This window comes from Macrotis lagotis, chromosome X, assembly GCF_037893015.1.
Source record: "Macrotis lagotis isolate mMagLag1 chromosome X, bilby.v1.9.chrom.fasta, whole genome shotgun sequence".
In the NCBI taxonomy this organism is placed as follows: Eukaryota; Metazoa; Chordata; class Mammalia; order Peramelemorphia; family Peramelidae; genus Macrotis; species Macrotis lagotis.
In genome coordinates, this window is record NC_133666.1 from 80,279,107 (window position 1) to 80,299,137 (window position 20,031).

The 20,031-nt window shown below is 37.9% G+C and overlaps 1 protein-coding gene across 11 annotated transcripts in view; it reads left to right on the forward strand.

Moving 5' to 3' along the window:
• The window catches only part of CHIC1 (cysteine rich hydrophobic domain 1), a 218,320-nt gene that overhangs the window by 13,352 nt on the left and 184,937 nt on the right, over positions 1-20,031 (forward strand). For all 11 annotated transcript variants that reach the window (XM_074200803.1, XM_074200802.1, XM_074200804.1 and 8 more), the window contains exons 2-4: positions 7,579-7,633; positions 16,245-16,400; positions 19,856-19,912. In XM_074200803.1, the coding sequence (XP_074056904.1) occupies positions 7,579-7,633; positions 16,245-16,400; positions 19,856-19,912 (268 nt within the window). The remainder of the gene's footprint in view (positions 1-7,578; positions 7,634-16,244; positions 16,401-19,855; positions 19,913-20,031) is intronic.

Here is a 20,031-nt window from a genome sequence, read left to right on the forward strand (position 1 = left end):
TTTGACCTAGTCTGCTTCTGTGCCTAAAATGCTCTCTGGCCTTTTCTATTCACTCAGGTGCCAGCAACCATAGGATACCTTTTCCGAGTTCCCTAAATGACCTTATCCATAATTTATTTAATTATATTTATTAATGTTGTTTCCCTATAAGTGCATGTTTCTTGTTCATATGCTTGCCACATGAATCTTTAACAAATGCTTGCTTGATATCGCTGTCTACCACCTCTAGACAAAATATTTGTTGAATGTATGAACCAGTGTGAAAATGAGTAAGCTGAATGGTAACCATCAGGTAAGTGGAACCTGTTCAGTATGTATTGTGTTAGGGTGTCATGAGGATGCAGACAAAGTCCCTGCTTTCAAGGAGGCTGTTGAGTAGGGTGCACACATAAACACAGATTACGCATTTTAGTTGAGTAAGAGTGAAATCCTGGACCTCTGGCTACAAGTAGGGTAAGCATTCTGAGAGAAGAGACCTTGTGGAGGCCAGAAGATGTAAGGATAATAACCTCCATGTCAAAGTAAAACCAATAAACCCACCCTGTTCACAGAACAATGCAGAAATCAGACCAAGTGGGGTAGAAGAAGCATATTGGGGTATAGGAAGAAGCATATTTGGAAAGGTAGGTTCCCCACATTCTGGGAAGGCTATTAAAGGCAGACAAATGGAGAGAACTTGGATGAAATGGCTGTGGGATGGACTTGGTCAGCTTCATGAGGTCAGCCTCCCCTTTAGAGGCAGCCTGCTTTGCTTGGGTCTGCCCTCTGGGAAATCTGCGGGGGCCATTTTCCCTTTTCCTTCCTGAGGCCAAACAAAACAAAGCTCCTAAATGTGATAGCCTTTCAAAACCTTTCAGACTGGGAACCTTCAAGTGTTCTTTAGGTGATGCTCTTCAGTGTTTTCCACCAATATGGGGGCCCTGAGACTCTGAGGCATCTTCCAATTGCAGTTATTTTCCTTTGGCCACAAACAACGACAACAGTGACTGGCCTGTGTCCTTTTTAAAATTCAGCGCCCAGAACTGAACTTAGTATTCCATATATGGTCTGATCAGGGCAAAGAACATGTGGAGTTTTAGGTGATGGTTTTACCTCTAATAACGATGCTTAGTAGAAAGTCTGAAGCCAGAGGTTGGAGCTTTAATGAAAAGAAAAGGCTGAAATGAGGGATTGGTCATTATGGTTGATGCCATCGTGACAGATGGGGTGTGTCCTAGGTGGACGCTTTGTGGTGTCATGCATATTTGACTAGTTCCCCTAATTTCTGTACAATATAGAGAATCAAACTGCCACTTCAATAATTAACCATTTAGGGGCTGTCATGTAGACTTCTTGATGTATCTATGCTAAAAAGACCATTAACTACAAAAAATCAAACTCTCTCTTGGTCTTAGCACCCTATAATCACTGTCCAGGTGGCTATGTCAGCAAGTGGTGTATGTGACTGGGTGTTCTTGGTGGTTGCACTGTTCACCAGAGCGTACTCAGACTATGTTATACCTTCCCACTGGCCACAGCTTTCCATCCCAGGCTTTTAAATATATGGAAGAGTCTGAGCTGGGACATCCTCACAACAACGTCTTCATTTCTGCATTTGAGGTTTTCCCTTCTCACTTATATGGAAGTGATCTCATTCCCAGGACTTAGAGAGAATTTTAATACCTAGGTAGTTGAAAATGAGCCATAGGATCCCATCTGATGTGATACTTTGGACAAATATCAGACAAGGAATGCAACTTCTCAACTACTGGACACAGACTGGATCTGAGATTTTCCCAGTAGCTACCAGCTTACCCCTCTCTTCTCTTCTATATGTGTCTGAATACCTTTAACCTATTTTCACTGCTAGGCCGCTCTAACCGTCTTAGCTCTTCCTTTATTACAACCTGTTTGGGCTACTGCCTTTTCTCATCAGAAACCCTTTCTGTCCCTGCCATATGGTAATAAAGGCCTTCCAGGACTAACCAGGGTGTTGAACTCTTTACTATTCACCAAAATGGAGGGAACTTGGATGAAATGGCTGAGGGATGGACTTGGTCAACTCCATTATACTGTGAAAACAGATGAGAATTCTGACACACTTGTGAGAGTGCCAAAGACTGAGCTTTGGATAACAGTTAGCCCTGGGAGGAGACAAAAAACAAAACAAAACAAAATCAAAACAAAAACCTAGAAGGCTCCAAAGGAGGGATACTATCACGGAAGTTAGTTTAAGGAGGAGGTTGTCACTGTGCCATACATAGAAAAGGTCCTTGAATTTGTCAACAAAAGAAAGCCACTGGAGACTCACTTGAGCAGTTTTAGTAAAGTGATGGAAATGTGGGGAGGAAAGGGAGGCAACAGTTAAAGGACTACTTCAAGAAGTTTGTCAGTGAAAGGAAGGAGAGAATTCAGTTGGTAACTAGAAGGGCCATCAGAAGTAAGGTAAAGTTCTTTAAAAGAAGGGCAACAGACTCCTGTGTTTATTTGAAAACAAAGAAAGTGAAGCTTTCTAACTCTTGAAGAGTTAAGGACTGGGAGAGGAAGGTTGTATGTAACTAGATCTTTAGGGAGGTAATGTTTCTGCCTCTAAGCCAGTGAAGAAAAAGGAAGGAATAGAGAAGCTTCCTTAGAATACTCTTTGGGAATAATCGATATAATTAAAATAGTCAGAATAAGCAACATAAAAAATCATTTTGCAAAATAAACCTAGATTGATGATTTAAAACATATATATCAATATATATATAATACATTAAAGCTTAATATATCAACAAGCATTTACTTGACATTCAATATGTGTAAAGCATTGTGTTAAGAGTTCTCCTGCCTTTAGGGAGCTTACGTTCTCCTGGAAGATGTAACATGTTTACAGAGAAATAGATAAGGGGGAAGGGAGAAAGACAGACTGGGTCTGTGATTTCAGTGGCATGCAGAAATTATAATCCCCAAGAGAGCTGGTGAGGCATACCTACAGTATGCCAGTTAGAAATGGCACTGGAGCTCAGGATCTCTTGACTTGGAGGTTCGCTCTCTCTTCACTCTGCAGTGTTCCTTTTCTCTAGAGCGTACAGTATATGCCCCCCCCCAAAGTACACTGCTTTGGAAGGTGGCACAAAGAACTGTGGACATTGGGAAAGGCCTCTTGAAGTGAGGAGAGAGCATCCCAGTCATGGGGATGCAAAGGCACTGTTCTGGCCAGGGAGCAACAAGCAGACCAATTTGACTGGAATGTAGTGAATGGGGGAAGTAATGTGTGATCAGCCTGGAAAGACAGGCTTAAAATGTCCAAATATCACCATGGAAATGGAATGGAAATGGTATTGTTTAGTATTAGGTTCATGGGGTTAATGTCTAACCTTTTTAACATAAAATTTGTGAGATTTATAAATAGATCATATCTATCTTATTAGAAAGGCTCATCAATATATTATTTAGAAAGATGAGCAAAACCATATTTCCATTGGGAGTTTATGTTTAGCCAGTGCAGAGCACTCACTAACCATTCAAATGATGTTTCTTTTCATTCTTTAGCTGTAAATTTGCCTCCAGAGAAAAGATGCTTGTTAATCAAAGAACAGGCAGTGCTGGGTTTTGTAGCACACTGAATTCTTGGAAATAAAATTTTTTAGTCTCATGTTCTTGCTCAATAAAATGAGGACTTAGGACTCAATACTCCCCAAGGTTCTTTCTTAGTTCTAAAATATATAGACACATTTTACTAAAACTCTTACTTTTGGTATGATTAGTATTTGGGAAGAGTTTAAAATACACCGCTATTTGAACATATAGTGTCCACCTTTTCAGAAGCCTTCCACCTTCCACCTTCTCTGAGGTCAAGTCACATAAAAAGTTTCGTCGTGGGAAAGTAGATTAAATGAAGCCTTCTTGATTAATGCTTTAAAATGTTTACAACATAACTTAGTTGGAATGGTATTTTCTTATTCTGTTACATATTTGTATTCCAGATTCCCAGATTAGCATGTCATTGTAAATTAAATACTGTAATATGGATTCCTCACACTGTGAAATAAAATCTAAAGACTTCACAAAGCAAACCCAAGGCCTTGGACTTTTTTTTTGGTATCAGGTTTGCTACTCTGCGTGAGTATTTATAGATAGCATTAAGTACTGTGTATGGGAGCAGAGAGAACATCAGAGACCTGGGACTGATCCCTGCAAAGTACTTAGCTCAGGAAACCTATCTTCTGTTTCTCTGAAATGGAGAGAATACTTGACCTCCCCACCTCACAGGATTATTGTGATGAAAGTGCTTTGTAACCTTAAAATAACCATAGTGATATGAGCTTATAGCACTGGACTTTCAGGAAAAAGTAGGGCCTAGGATTGTAGGTAAATGTTATGGCATTTTTTAATTTTTATTTTTAAATGTAGCTTTTGTTCAGATTTTGCTCATCACTCATGTGACATTTTCACAGGAGTGATAGTTTTTTTTTATTTTTAGTGGTTGTTTTTTAACTAATCAAAAATTGCTCATTGAACTTAGCTAAACTGTAGTTACAGATGATTGCCAGTTGTTTTTTGTCTTGGGAATGGCTCGTTGCTCCAAGTCTTGCAGGAGGTGACCAGTATGAGGTCCCAGACTACCTGAGCTTTATGATGCTGGGCATGGACTCCACTTGTCTCTTAAAATTGTGAACTTTTTCATTGGGGGCATTTTTTGATGGAGATACTCGTTATATCTATTGCTTCTATATTTTCCAAGAAGTTAAAATGTAAATAAGAAGTGGCTCTTCAGTGTCATATTACATCCCATAACTTCAGAAGCTTTGAAAAACTCGTTGACACTTTCTTGGTCATTTGATATCTTGTAGTTTTCCCAAAGGTTCAAAGGTTTATTTATTTTTTTTGATTTAATTAATTTATTTATTTACAATTTTACAATTTCCCCCCTAATCTTGCTTCCCTCCCCCCACCCCCCACAGAAGGCAGTCTGCCAGTCTCTACATTGTTTCCATGGTATACATTGATCTAGGTTGAATGTGATAAGAGAGAAATCATATCCTTAAGGAAAAAAGTATACGAGTATAGCAAAATTATATAATAAGATAACTTTTTTTTTAAATTAAAGGTAATAGTCTTTGGTCTTTGTTCAAACTCCACAATTCCTTCTCTGGACATAGATGACATTCTCTATTGCAGAAACCCCAAAATTGTGTCTGATTGTTGCACTGATGGAATGAGCAAGTTCATTAAGGTGATGATCACATCACCCCCATGTTCCTGTTAGGGTGTACAATGTTCCTCTGGTTCTGTTCATCTTGCTCAGCTCTAGCTCATGCAAATCCCTCCAGGCTTCCCTGAATTCCCATCCCTCCTGGTTTCTAATAGCACAATAGTGTTCCATAATGTACATATATTTGGTCCCCTTTAAACATGATTTCACACAACTTCTTCAACTGTTCAACTTTGGTCACTTTCCTCATTTAAGGAAACACAAAATTTAATTTTCAGATAAAGAAAACCTGTCAGCCCATTATGTTGATACCATTTTTCATGAAATGAAGTTTACTCCGACATGGTGGTTAGAAAGTTTGGCTGGGCTTACTTGTTTGATTTGCTACATATCTCTGTCTAGGGAGGCTGGTATTCTTTCTTCTGCCTCTGCTGCACAATTTACAAGGAAAGTAGTATAATCTGGTTGGCCCCATTTGTAAAAAGAACAGTACATCTCATATCCCCACCATGCCTGTAACTCATGTTTAATGCTTTTGGGCAAATCTTATCTTTTGGACTGCATTTTGGGAGATCCCCTCATAGGAAAGACCATTCTTTCAGTGTAGAGGCCCAAATTTTGGGCATGTTAAGATGAAGAGGGAGATCATATGGATTGACTTAGCATCTGGGGAAGGGAAGACTATTTGGACTTCTCAATTCAACAGACATCTATTAAGCCCCTGCTACATTTAGGGCCTGTGGTAATGGATGGTACAATGCCAAGAAATCAGTTTATGTCCCCAAAGGACAGAAATTCTTTGGGACTTTACAGTCTATTAGAGGGTATGACTAATTACTAACATTACTAATCATAATGCAAAATGGTCATAACTAGCACCCATATAGTGCTTTTAGGGTTTGCAAAGTGCTTTACAAACATCTTTTGAGCTTCACAATCACCCTTTGAGGTAGGTTATTTTTATCCCCATTTTATGGATTAGGAAACAGAGGAAGGCAGAGGTGATATGACTTGCCCAAGGTCACACAGCTAGTGTCTGAGGTGGGATTTGAACTCGAGTCTTACCAATTCCAGGTCCAGTCCTTCATTATGCCACCTAAAATATGGTACCTAAAATAGTACCTAAATGCATAAGGGAGGGAGGTACAAACAAGGTCCTATATGAAGGCCAGGAATGTGAGTTGGGAGCACATTGTTACTGCCTCCAAGACTGGGAGAATCAGGAAAATCTTTCAGGAGGTGGTATTTGAATTGAACTTTAAGGGGTGGAAAAGGGTTTAGGCCGCAAAGAAGCAAGAAGGCTTTATTGTTATAATCTGATTTTTTTTCTCCTTAGAAATAATAATATAATAGGGGCTAGGTTCTAGACCTCAACAATGGCCTGATATCCATTTAAAAAATAGAGATGACCACAAATACCACATTTAATCTACTATAAATGAGATACCCCTATGCTACTTCCTAGATTATTCAAATGGAGGCAATGCTGCTGTTTTTCCATTCAACAAGCATTTTTTCTGGAATTCTCTTTTTAATTTCGTATTTTATTCTTCCCCAATTAAATGTAAAAGCAATTTTTGACATTTGTTCTTATCAACAAGTATTTATTGAATGCTTATATGTGCATATGTTACACTGTGCAAGGTGCTGTGGTGATCATAGGAATTAGAAGCATATACCTCCTGTAGTCAAATATATGATCTAGTATAACATATCATTGGTTGTTATTCAGCAATCTATGCTGTAGAACTTGGTCCAGTTTTGTGGAATATAATCATTTCCGTAGAGTTCTCAACTTCTTCATGATTCTAGACTTTTCAGTATTGTCGAAGATCAGAAGATGAAGGTGCAGCCTTGGGATCAGGGAATTCACGGGGGTTCTCCAGGAGAATTTGACAGGTTTTTTTTAGAAGATGGGGTTGGGATGTCTACCTTCAGAATGGAGCAGGTGGGCTGGTAGAAGGCCAAGGCTGGATGGTTTTATTCTACTCCAGACCCCAAGAGTGACTGGTTGCCAGTCAGGCATCTGAAGGTGTTGAAGAAAAAAACAGCTTATTCTGACATTGAGAAATTCCTGGATTTCTTTCACTTACTTCAGTTAGAGTCTGACTTTGTTCCTTGGATACTAATATACTTAATTAGGATTAAAATTCCAGGATTTGAGTTCAGGGTATCTAATTTTTAAAGCTTCCCTCATTAATTTCTTGAACTGTACGTTATCTCAACTAATTTTCAAAATTATCACCAATGTATTTATCTAGAAAAATGCAAACCAGAAATTTTGTGTGTGTGTGTGTGTGTGTTTTAATCACATGATCAGCCTGTTGAAGTAACATGATTTAAAAAATAAAGTTAAGTAAGTTGAGTAGAATTTATCTTTTTTTTTTCTTTTTGCTTTCAAGGTTTGGCTTGAGCAACAAGTTTGATACTGAATTCCCCTCAGTTCTAACAGGGAAGGTAAGTAACACTTTGTACTGAATTTTTTAATTAAAAAATAAACAGAACCAGGAGAGCAATATACATAATGCCTACCATTAATGTAAGTGAAAATGGCATTTAAAAGGCAATTGAGGGGCAGCTAGGTGGCACAGTGAATAGAGCACTGGCCTTGGAGTCCGGAGGACCTGAGTTCAAATGTGGCCTCAGACACACAATAATTATCTAGCTGTGTGACCTTGGGCAAGTCATTTAACTCCATTGCCTTGCAAAAACCAAAAAAAGCAATTGAACTTTGAATTGTAAATGATATATTTTAACCTCAAGGAACAGATGATGAGATTGACCACCCACCACATTCTGGATGTGTACCAGGTGCTGGGCCTTTGAGTTGTATTGGAATGGTTTTCGTTGTTACTATGGGAGAGAGAGAGTCTGTGTGTGTGTGTGTGTGTGTGTGTGTGTGTGTGTGTGTGTGTGTGTGTGTGAGAGAGAGAGAGAGAGAGAGAGAGAGAGAAGAGAGATCATATGAAAGGAGAAACAGCAAAGGGAGAAATGAGTTATGATATAAGATTCAAAAGTATAACAAAACAGTAATGCCAAGCACAATCAAACTAAAGTAAAATGACCACCATTTCAGAAGTGTCTTGGCTCACTGTTTACAAATTCAGACTTGAATATATTGATCAGACTCATTTACTAAATGTCTGTATTCTAGCAACAGACCAGTTCTTGTATCTAAATCCTCCCTTTCCCCAGACATCATTTCTTTATCTGTAGAACACAGTCACATAAGTAGAACTACCTCCTTTCCCTCATACAGATCCTTGCTGTGAGTCCACAGGAGAGCCACTGATCTTCTAGAACCTCAGGGTTCGTGTGTGTTTGTGTGTGTATGTGTGTGTGTGTGTGTATAATTATGGAAGAGGGGGAAAACATACCGAGTCATAGAATCATCAACATCCCCTTCTGACTATAAAAAAGCATTTATACTTTTAAAAGATGTGTTGGATTTAGACCTAAAGATTTTGTCTTTTTTCGTTATATTCTATTTCATATTAACACTTGAGTAACTACAGTTATTTGTAACTATGATCTTTGCTTAGATTCCTTGTTTCTTTATGCTGTGTTAAAGTGTTTGTCATCCTGCTTTATTCACAGTAAAATTCTTAGCAGGGGATCAAGATTGTCTGCTGATATTAGTGGCTCCTTCTTACTGTGATATAATGCTGTACTGTCCAGATCCCAGCCTTATTCCCACTCCTAAACCCGAATTGATCGATCTGTTATTTTCAAAGGACATTCAGTCTGAGAGACAAAATTAATAGAATTCAGAACTCCAGGGAGACCCTTCTAGTTCATCTTCTTCATTTTACAAATGGGGAAACAAATGCAGAGAAAAGCAGTGATCTGTTTATGGACATATAGGATTTAAACCTCAGCAGCCTAACTTCAGCATAGTGACTTTGTGCCTTCATCAGGCTTCTTCTTGAAAGTCTAGCCACATAGACTCAGGAAGAGGGTTTTGAACTTAATTGATCTATTTTACTCTTTCATTTTTTCACTTAAAACAGAAAGCACATTTAGATAAGCAAAGTTTTCTCTTTTGTTATATCTTTGAAGGAATCTTGCATCATTTTGACATCTGCATGGGAGACACATGATTGGAGGAGAGCCTGACTTTAAGGTGACTTTGCTGTGCTGAATCAAGAGCTTTCTTGTAGCCCAGCAAACAATGAACAGTGGAATCTTGCTTTCTCGACAGCTTTTAGTCAAGTGTGTAATGGTAAAGATGTTGTTTGCTGTGCATTGTGCCTAGCAAAAACCTGCCTGATCCCTTCTAGTCCCTTCATCAAAGATGCATTCGAACATAGAGATTATTCTTATAAAAATTTTATATAGCTTGGGAATAGGAACATGGGTCAGCAGTTGGTAATGTTCTCTCAGTTCTTTTTAAAGAATAATATGTGAGATTTTTTTCTATGCCTTTGACTTCTTCCCTGTCTTCAAATATCTTGAGAATTGATTTCTCAATACTGTCACAATTGGGTTATCTCCAGCATTGATCTCCTCTGCATACATTTGTATTTTCATTTCATTCATTCAGCAAACATTTTTTGAGTTTGTTGTTGTTGTTTTTTTTTTTTTTTTGCAAGGCAGTGGGGTTAAGTGGCTTGCCCAAGGCCACACAGCTAGGCCATTATTAAGTGTCTGAGGCTGGATTTGAACTCAGGTACTCCTGACTCCAGGGCCAGTGCTCTATCCACTGCACCACCTAGCCACCCCTCAGCAAGCATTTTTTAAGCCCTCATTTTGTGCCAGACTGGGAATTCAAAGACAAAAATGAGTCCCTACCTTCAAGGAACTTATATTCTTCTGCAGAGATACAAGTCCTCACAGGTAAACTGATAAATAGATATATTCACCTTTATCTGGGGCTATCTCTATTGAGAGAGAAAGAAATTCCCATAGAAAAAGGAGATGGTTATATAACTGAGGAAATAGGGAAGGCTTCTGATAGGAAGAGACACTTGGGTTGAACTTTGAAGGGAGGTATAATTTTGAAGAGGTGAAAGTGAGGAGGGGAAGAACTTTTCCTTCTGTCTCAGGGACAACCTCTGCAAAGCTGTGCTATTGGGAAATAGAACACTGTGTATGGGTAATGACAAGTGGTCTCTACTAAATTGTAGACTTTATGAGTAAGAAAATAACATTGAATTAGCTAGGATTTGAACCTAAATCTGTTGACTCCACATTTTGCATTCATCCCTTTTTACCACATTTCAGTTTCTGTTTGCTTTGAGTAGCAGTGTAGGAAAAAAGTTCTGGAGTTCAAATCCTCATTTCAGTACTTCTAGGTTGTGAACTATGGACAAGTTCCTTCTAATCCGTGAGCTTCAGTTTCTTTATATTTCAGATGGAGATGTTACTTATACTCCTGATCTCATAGGACTGTTGTGAAGAAAATGCTTGTAAATCTTAAACCATTACAGAAATATGAGATATCATTATTGTTAGAGTTATTACTTTCTATTCATGTTCCCAGATATTATTTTTAATCATGTTATTATCCCTGAAAATCCAAGAATTAATGTTAATGTAACCAATATATTTTTGTTTAATATGTATTAAAAGGATTGTAAAATGATTTTGTCAATTTCTTGATGCCATGAATAATTGACATTTATAGTGTTTATGGTTTTAAAAAATCAAATTAATTTATAGTTTATTATTATTTTAGGAAAAAAAAGCTTTTAGCCTTATCCAGTAGATTTTTTTTCACTTTTGTTTCCCTCTTCATTGATTTACAGAGTTTCTGTTTTTCTCTTTATTCATAGGTTTATTATTTGTGGATATTTTAGGTTTTGAAAACATTAGTTGCAAGCTTGATTTAACAGACTTCTTTCTTTTGTTAATGAAAGTGTTTAGAGGTAGAAATTTTTCCTTAAGGACTGCCTTGACAGTAGCCCAAAAGTTTTGGTTATATTGCCTCATTTTTATCATTTTCTTTGATAAAATTATTTGTTGTTTCTTTAATTTGTTTTTTTCCTCACTCATTCTGTAGGATTATATAATTTAGTCTCTACTTAAGTTTGAATCATTTTTCCAGATTCCCCTTATTGATTTTAATTTTATTTTTTCTCTTTGGCCTGTAAAGGATATTTAATTTTCTGCATTGTTTATGAATTATTTGCATCTCAGCACATAGTCAGATTTTATAAAGGTGCTATGCAAAGCTCAGATATTGGTATATGCCTTATAATTCCTATTCAGTAATCTAACATTTAATTTTTCAAAAATTCTGTTTAGCTCCTTAACTTCTTGTTTATTATATTTTTCTAGATCTGAGAGGGGATACATTGAAATCCTCCAGCAATGATTGTTTTGTTGTCTGTTCCAGTGATTAAATTGACTTTTCCTTTGAGAACTTAAATGCTATGCCATTTGGTGCATATATATTTAATATTAATGTTATTTCATAATCTATGATGCCTTTAAGTGTAATGTAGCTTCTCTCCTGTTTATTTCACTTAACTACATGTGTTTTTACTGAAGCCTTGTCTGAGATGATGTTAGCCACTTCTGCTTTTTTGGATTGGATAGAATAGATTCTACAATAACCCCTCATTTTTACACTTTGTGGCTATATTATAAATGTGTTTCTTGTAAATAACATGTTTCCACTTTTTGTTTTATGGACTAGTTCTTTGCATTCATATTCATAGATATGATTTTTAGATTTGTTTTTTCTCTCCCAGTTATATATTCCATTCCTTCTTCACTTTGTCCCCCATGCCTTTCTTGATAAGGAAAAAGAAAGGGGTCAAAAAAAAAGTAAAATCAATACTGATAATCTGAACTGTCTAATCTCAATCCTTTCCCACTTCATTCAGTCTAGACCCAGATTAATGAGTCTTGTTTACATTTATCTAGCTCCTTTTAAACCCAACTTGGTAATGAAATCCTTAAAGGTTTCTAAAGCAATTTGATTATTAGCTCATTTGAGTCTCACAAAATCCTGTGATATAGGTACTTTAGATATTCATTATTTCCATTTTGCAAAAGATGAAGAAATGGAGACTCAAGTGACTTGCCCATGATCTCATAGCTAATAAGTGGTGGAGGTGGGATTCACCAAGTCTTCCTGATTCCAACTTTAGTGCTCTGGTCACTTTGCCAGGCAGCAATATCATCTTTTGTCTGTTTCCAAGTGAAAATAGATATAAATCATACCCAGAAGATGACTATACTTTTCTTTCCCTTGAACATCTCCAGAGATACTTTGCAGTTTTCCTATCATCTAGCTCCTAATCCCTCAAGCTGTCATGGAAGCCCATCTCCTTTTGTTCTCTTCTCAGGAGATAATAGTGGCTGGAAGCCCAGATGTTTGTATCATTTTATACCTTGCAAAACACTTTGAAATATCTAACAGTTGGGTTTTCCCATTCCTCTCAGATAAATATGAGATACTTACTTTCTAGGGCCTTGTTTCTTAAAGTAAATCTTGGAAAAATGAAGTGATTTCCCTCTAGTCACCCAGCTAGTTAATGGCAGATCTAGCATGAGAATATAGATCTTTTGAGCCTTCTCTAGTCCAGTGCTCTCTCTTTGTGATGACATCACTTCCCATAGAGAGAAGACCTTTTTATGTACTTGAAATATTAAATACCCTCCGAACAGTTTCTTCTTTAAGCTATAGAAGTCCATTTTCTTTCTTGGAGATTCACACAATCTTAAAACTCATAATGCTATTAAAGTCCTCTCATGATGCCCTGGGTTCCTTAAAGCTTATAGACCACAGCCTTGATCTTCATTTTGACAAGGGAGAAAGGTAGGAAGCCTGGGGAGTGGGCTGCTGTTGGCTGAGGGACAGCCAAAGATTGGAGATGCCCAGTAAAGAGACTGGCTACCAGGGGATGGCTCCCTATTGGGGAGGGAGCCAGCTTGGGTGGGGGGGAAGTTCATGATGACCAGAGTCGAAGGCATGGCAGGAGTATCCACAGCACTGAAAGCAATTCCCTCTTTAAGTAAGTACTACTCAGGTAAGTAGAGAGTGTTCTGATCAATTTAATGTTATTTAAAATAAAAATTCTGCCAAGATTTGTGTGATTCTAATTTGATTCTGACTGTACTTTCTAATTAGTACCAAGAATGGGAAAATTGTTGCAAGCCAGTTCCAGTTTTCTTTTTACAGGGTTACAGGTCTTTAGCAGTTCTAAGATTTGTAGAAATTCAATTTTGTGTCTGTGTGTGTGTGTGTGTGTGAATAACAATTCTAGGTTTTCTGTTTATATCATAAAATTTGGAATTTCAGGACCCTTATTTCTTCTAATGGACATTTAAACTAAATATTACTAAGACAATTAGCTCTGCAAATATTGCTGAAAATCCTAGGATGTCTCTTTTTTGAAATTAATTTTACTTTCCCTCTGCAGATAAAACTTCAAGCTCTTACCTGTCACAACAGGCAGCTGATTCAACGGGCAGTGTACCAAATTATAGTCAAAGCAATTAAATAGATTGGTAGATATGAATTAGTCATATTTTTTTATCTGATTATTATATACTTAATATTCTAGATGCCCCCACAACTGCAAATGATGATACTAGGTTCTCTGGGAATTATCTGTCTTTGACAGCCTCTTACTTCATACTAGATTGGAATCTTGATGTTTAATGATGGAAATGTAGCATCGCGTGACAGTGTGTAAGGGCTAGTAAATCCCTTTTGACACCAGAATTGCCTTCCTTGAGTTGTGCCTTTGTGACTTTCCTTTCCTTTGTTTTTAAAAAAAATTATTTATTTTGAATTTTACAATTTCCCTCCGATCTCGTTTCCCTTCCCCCACCCCCACAGAAAGCAATCTGTTAGTCTTTTTTTTTTTCTTTTTTTTTAGGTTTTTGCAAGGCAGAAAGGGGTAAGTGGCTTGCCCAAGGCCACACAGCTAGGTAATTATTAAGTGTCTGAGACCGGATTTGAACCCAGGTACTCCTGACTTCAAGGCTGGTGCTTTATCCACTATGCTACCTAGCCGCCCCAATCTATTAGTCTTTACAGTGTTTCCATGTAATACATTGATCTAAGTTGAATGTTGAGAGAGAAATCATATCCTTAAGGAAAAAAAAATAAAATATAAGGGATAGCAAAATTGCATATTAAGATAACAGTTTTTTAAAAATGAAAAGTAATAGAGTCTTTGGTCTTTGTTCAAACTCCACAATTTTTTCTATGGATACAGATGATATTCTCCATCACAGATACCCCAAAATTGTCCCTGATTGTTGCACTGATGGAATGAGCAAGTCCATTAAGTTTGACAATCACCCCCATGTTGCTATTAGGGTATACAATATTCTTCTGATTCTGCTCATCTCACTCGGCATCAGTTCATGCAAATCCTCCCAGGTTTCCCTGAATTCCCATCCCTCCTGGTTTCTAATAGAACAATAGTGTTCTATGACATTCATATACCACAGTTTATTAAGCCATTCCCCAATTGATGGACATTTACTCAATTTCCAATTCTTTGCCACCACAAACGGTGAATATTTTTGTACAAGTGTTATTTTTCCCCTTTTTCATAATCTCTTCAGGGTATAGACTCAGTGACTTTTCTTTTCCCTTCTTAATTACACAGCTAGGCATGGGATGTTTTGTGCCCCAGACTTATAGAGATAGACAAGTTGACAATGAAAGGGAATTGGTTCTAAAGTCCAGAATAAAGATTTCACCTTAAGGTGCATGGCTTTCAGCATACCACTAACTTGCAGAAACCTGAGTTTATTTTCCATGCAAATCTAGTGAAACTTATACTGACTTCTGTTCTTGTCAGTGGTGAAAGCCCAGAAGTTATTTGCAAGAAAAGAAGAGGAGAAATTTCTCTTTTGATTAGAGAAATTTGAGCCTAATGAATTGAAAACCATTTTGTGGTTCATAAGATGTAGCTCTTCTATCTAATCTAACCCAATCATTTTAGAGGAGAGGAAAGTGAGGCCCACAGAGTGTAGCTTATCAGTCCATTTGACCAGCCTTCAAACCTGGTTTTCTAGGTTTTGGATTCAGTATCCTTTACCACCCTGCTCCTCATGTTTCATATTAACAAAACAATCATTAATTTAATCCTCAATAAATGTTTAGCACTACTTACTTGGCGTGTCAAAGGTTTTCTGGGTTGAGAAAATGTTTCTTAGATGCAACTTATTTTTGAGACAACCTATGAACAACATAATAATTTTATATAATACAATAATATTTATATAATACAATATTTATAATTTTAGCTGACACTGTATTCACTTTATTTGATTATCAAAACAACCCTATGACATAGGCAGGATGACTGGAATCTACATTTCAGAGATGAGAAAATTGATAGCTGTTTATAGATACTGTAGCTTCATGAGGTTTCCACAGAAAATGTTGCCTATAGTTTAATACCTGTCTGAGATATCTATGTCCTGGCCTTCAAAGTTGCTCCATTTTCAGTTTGAAGAGTGGTAAAATGACTCAGTTTCCATGTCTTCAGAATGAGGATGTTGGTTAGACTTCACCTTTGAGGTCTCTTTGAGCTTGGAATTTGTGACTTGTTCAGCATTCCTTTTTCAGTAGTAGAGTGATGCTTGGAGTCTAGTCTAATTAACAGGCTCAGTTTTCTTTCCTATTCCCCTGAATTTGGAAAGACCACCAAAAGCTTGATTTTTTTTTCAGTTATTATTCCTGTTCCTTTGGCAGTATCTGGCATATTGAATTAGAATCAATGAATGCTACCATAAAAGATTCTTATTTGTGAGGACAAATGGTAAGAAAACAAGCATATGCCCATTTCCTGGGATCCGAAGGGGGTTATTTAATATTATTTACCATAAATATCACTAATTGTTACCTTTCTTCTACTGGCTTGCTTTTCATTCCATTTTTGGAAGAGTTCACTAACTTTTGTGTAAATGGGTTTAGATTCTTTTACTTTTTAACATCCTGTAAGCATCTTGTCTGTTAAATGGGAGATGAAAGAAGACACTAGCCACATTTGTTTTGCATGTCATTAAAATAATCATGCTGATCTTTGGTGACAGACTTTGGTTTGGGAACCCACCATCTCCAAATCATTCAAGAGCTCCACTTCTCCTGCAGGTAGCCCCAGAAGAATTCAAGACCAGTATTGGCCGTGTGAATGGATGCTTACAAAAGAACCTCCCAGTCAGCATCAAGTGGCTGCTGTGTGGCTGCCTGTGTTGCTGCTGCACCCTGGGCTGCAGCCTGTGGCCTGTGGTTTGTCTTAACAAAAGAGTGAGTACAACTCGTGACAGCAGAGATGAGTGTCTACCTTTGGGGCACTTCTGCCCCTCATTTTAAACACAAAGGGAATAAGCAATACAGTCATGCCTTTGAGACTGAGATTGGGTTCTGGGTGTTGTCACATGTATTTTTTTCTATACACATGTTTTTATTTTTCAAACATAAGATAGATATTATTCAAAACAAGTCAATAAGCATTTATTAAGTTTCTGTTCTGTGCTGGGCATTGGTGATCATCCAAACACAAATGAACTAGTCTCTGCCTTCAGGGAGATTCCAGTCTACAAAGGAATGTTCGATGTGCCCAGGAACATACCTACAAGATAATCCCAAGGGGAAGAGAACACTAACACGAGGGCCTTTGGGAAAGGCCTCCCATAAGGGAGGTGGTGTTTGAGCCAAGCCTTGAGCTGGAAGCTAAGAGTGAGTGTACTCTAACCTTGGAAGGCATGTGTGCCAAGGTGTAGGGAAGAGAACATGGCCTGATGAGTTGAGAAAATAGGCTAGTTTAACCATAAGATGGTGTGGAAGGGGAATAATAGGAAATAAGTCATGCAAGGTATGTTGAAGTCAGGTGGTAGAGAGTTGGAAATGTTGTTAGTTTTTAATCAACAGAGTTTAGACCTGGAAGAATCCTTAGAGATCAACCATGCCCTCTCCCTTCCCCTTTTCCAGATGAAAACAGGTAGTCCCAGTGATCATACAGGTGGCAAAGGGCCAGAAATTGCAGTCAAATTCTCCTTTGCTGAATTCAATCTATTCTGTCTTCTGAAAATTGTGAGATATGTACCCTTTTCCAGATCTGTGATCCTCTGCTGTTCTCCATAAAGGTTCATAGATCCCTGAGAGTGGCTTAAGGAAACTTGGGGGGCACCATAATGCACAGAGAGTCAGGCCTGGAGTCAGGAAGACTCATTTTCCTGAGTTTCAGTCCCAACCTCAGTTACTTAATAGCTATGTGACCCTGTACAAATCACTTCACTCTGTTTGCTTCAATTTCCTCATCTGTAAAATGGGCAAGAGAAGGAAATAGCAAATCACTCCAGTATCTTTGCCAAGAAACTACCAAATGACATCATCAAGTGTTGAACATGACCAAAAATGATTGACCATCAAAGAGAATGGCTCAGCAGTTACGTTCTGAAGTGCTTTTACTACTCTGGAACTCAGTCCCACTGACATAAATACAAGCAAATGTTCACTTACTCTCTTCCTGTGTATCTTGGCCTTCACCTCTAGTCTTTGTTTTCTTGTCCTTTCTATTCCAAAAAAGCACTTGACAGTGACTACATAAGAATAGAGGATCTCCTGCCTTTTCTTAGTCTTAGCCCTGCTCTGAGTCCACTGTCTTCCATCATTGGTATAGGAAGTTCTCTTGGCCAATGCATGTAGCTTGGCACTTTTCTGCCACTCAGAGGTCACCCACTCAGTGTGTATCAGATGAGGGACTTGAACCTAAGCCTTCCTGTAGCCAGCTGTGCCATGTCTCCTTGGAAATGTCTCCTTGTACAATTATTTGGCCCCTCAATTGCCAGGAATGGACATAAGTAGTCATCTGGTTTAACAAACTTTGGAGGCTCACTTATGTTCTGGATGCACGTCCCAGGAAGAGAAATCTTCCTGTCAGATCAGCAGAGACTCACATAACATCTTTCCTTGAAGGACAAGCAACCACTTCCTCCAGGACTCCCTCTGTCTAACCCCTTCCTTTAGGTAGCAAGGACTCTTTTGCCAATCTCCTGTAGAACTCCTTCTTTTCTTCTTGGTGTCATATTCTTTTGCCTTCCAGTCTTTAGGCCCAGGGCAGGGATCCTCTTTGTCTCTGCAGAACCTTTTTTCTTTGTTTTCACTTTGAAACTCTTTAGTTTCTTAAAAGAATATTTCATTGTCCCTGAGATCAGGTTGTTCTTTGGGCAGGAATCACACTTTTCAGACTGTAGCAGAAGGACAAATGTACCAATTCCCTGGGGTTTATTACAAACATTGTTCAATGCTCCATTCTTTGTTCTATCAGTCATCCAAGTTAAATGTACTTGGGCCCTTTTTCTTAATCAATCTCCAATACAAGAAAGCATGGCACAGAGGAAAAGACACAAGATTTGGAGTCAGAGGATTTAGCTGAAAATTCTGACTCCACTATGGACTGCATAGCTCATGTTTACCAAGTCACTTGTCCTCTCTGCATGGTTTCTAAGGGCCCTTCTAGCTTGAAGTCAATGGACCTGGGATTATTGCCAGAACTCAGAAATTTTAGGTTGTCAAAAGAATAATTGTGATAGTACATTTGTTTCTAGGCCTAGTCAGTCACATGCCCATTCTTCATTTATCATAATAAAATGAGAGGGAGGAGTGGAAGGAGGGAGGGAAGAAGAAGAGGGAGGGAGGGAGGGAGAGAGAGAGAGAGAGAGAGAGAGAGAGAGAGAGAGAGAGAGAGAGAGAGAGAGAGAGAGAGAGAGAGAATGATCAAACAAACAAGTTCTTTGCCATACTGAACCAAAGAAGGAGAGTTTAGAGTTTAGGGAATGATGTCAGGGCCTTTGGAATTGTAAAGCATATTTAGTGTTAGAGGGGATTCTTTGACAGGTGGAACTAGATTGTTTCAGAGCTTCCATGAAACTTTTTTAATTCTAGCACTCTTGTCAAATCTCTCCATTTTTCTAAATGGAAGCTAGGCGAATTTCATCATCCCCCATGGGCCAGAGCTTCCCTCATTCATTTCTTTCCCTCTCACTGCTAGTTTCCCAGTAGCTATGTTTCCCCACTTCTTTCCACAGATATCCTTGGGCATCACAGCCTTGACATCATGCTTCTCAGGTAGAGAGAAATTGGTTTGTTTGGCATGCTAGGTGCCCATAGAGATGTAGTCATGTTCAAAGATGCACAGATACTAATCTTGGCTTAGTTCTTTTTGAAAGATCTATTTGTTTTTTGAAGTACTTGGTTAAGTTTTTATGATGGCTTCAAGAAATAAGTGAGTACATTTGAGTTTATGATAAACTCATTTGTATGTCTCTTTTTTGAGAAGGTAGCACAAAGTTCTTTTCATGTAAATTTGATCTTCCTGGAACTTTTCCCAATAGCACCAAATATTTTAACCAGTGTTAGAGTTGTCACTTTTTTTATTTAGAAATTATGGGGGGCGGCTAGGTGGCGTAGTGGATAAAACACTGGCCTTGGAGTCAGGAGTACTTGGGTTCAAATCCGGTCTGAGACACTTAATAATTACCTAGCTGTGTGGCCTTGGGCAAGCCATTTAACCCTGTTTGCCTTGCAAAAACCTAAAAAAATTATGGGAAGGGGAAGGGATAATGGGATGAAAGGAGTAATAGGTTTTTAGAGATAGGTACAAAACATTAAATAATGTAATTTACTAGGTGGGATTAAGATATGTGTAAACCATATTTTAAAAAGCTGTTGACTCTTTTTCCTCCCTCTCCCTCCTATAGACAAGAAGATCAATCCAGAAGTTGTTGGAATGGGAAAATAACAGATTATACCACAAGGTAAGAAATGTTGAATGGAATTTTCAAATAAATCATCATGTTCCCATAAACCTTTACAATTTCCATTCAAACAAGCTTTTAGTAGGTTAGATATATTTTTACTCAAATCTGTTTATAAA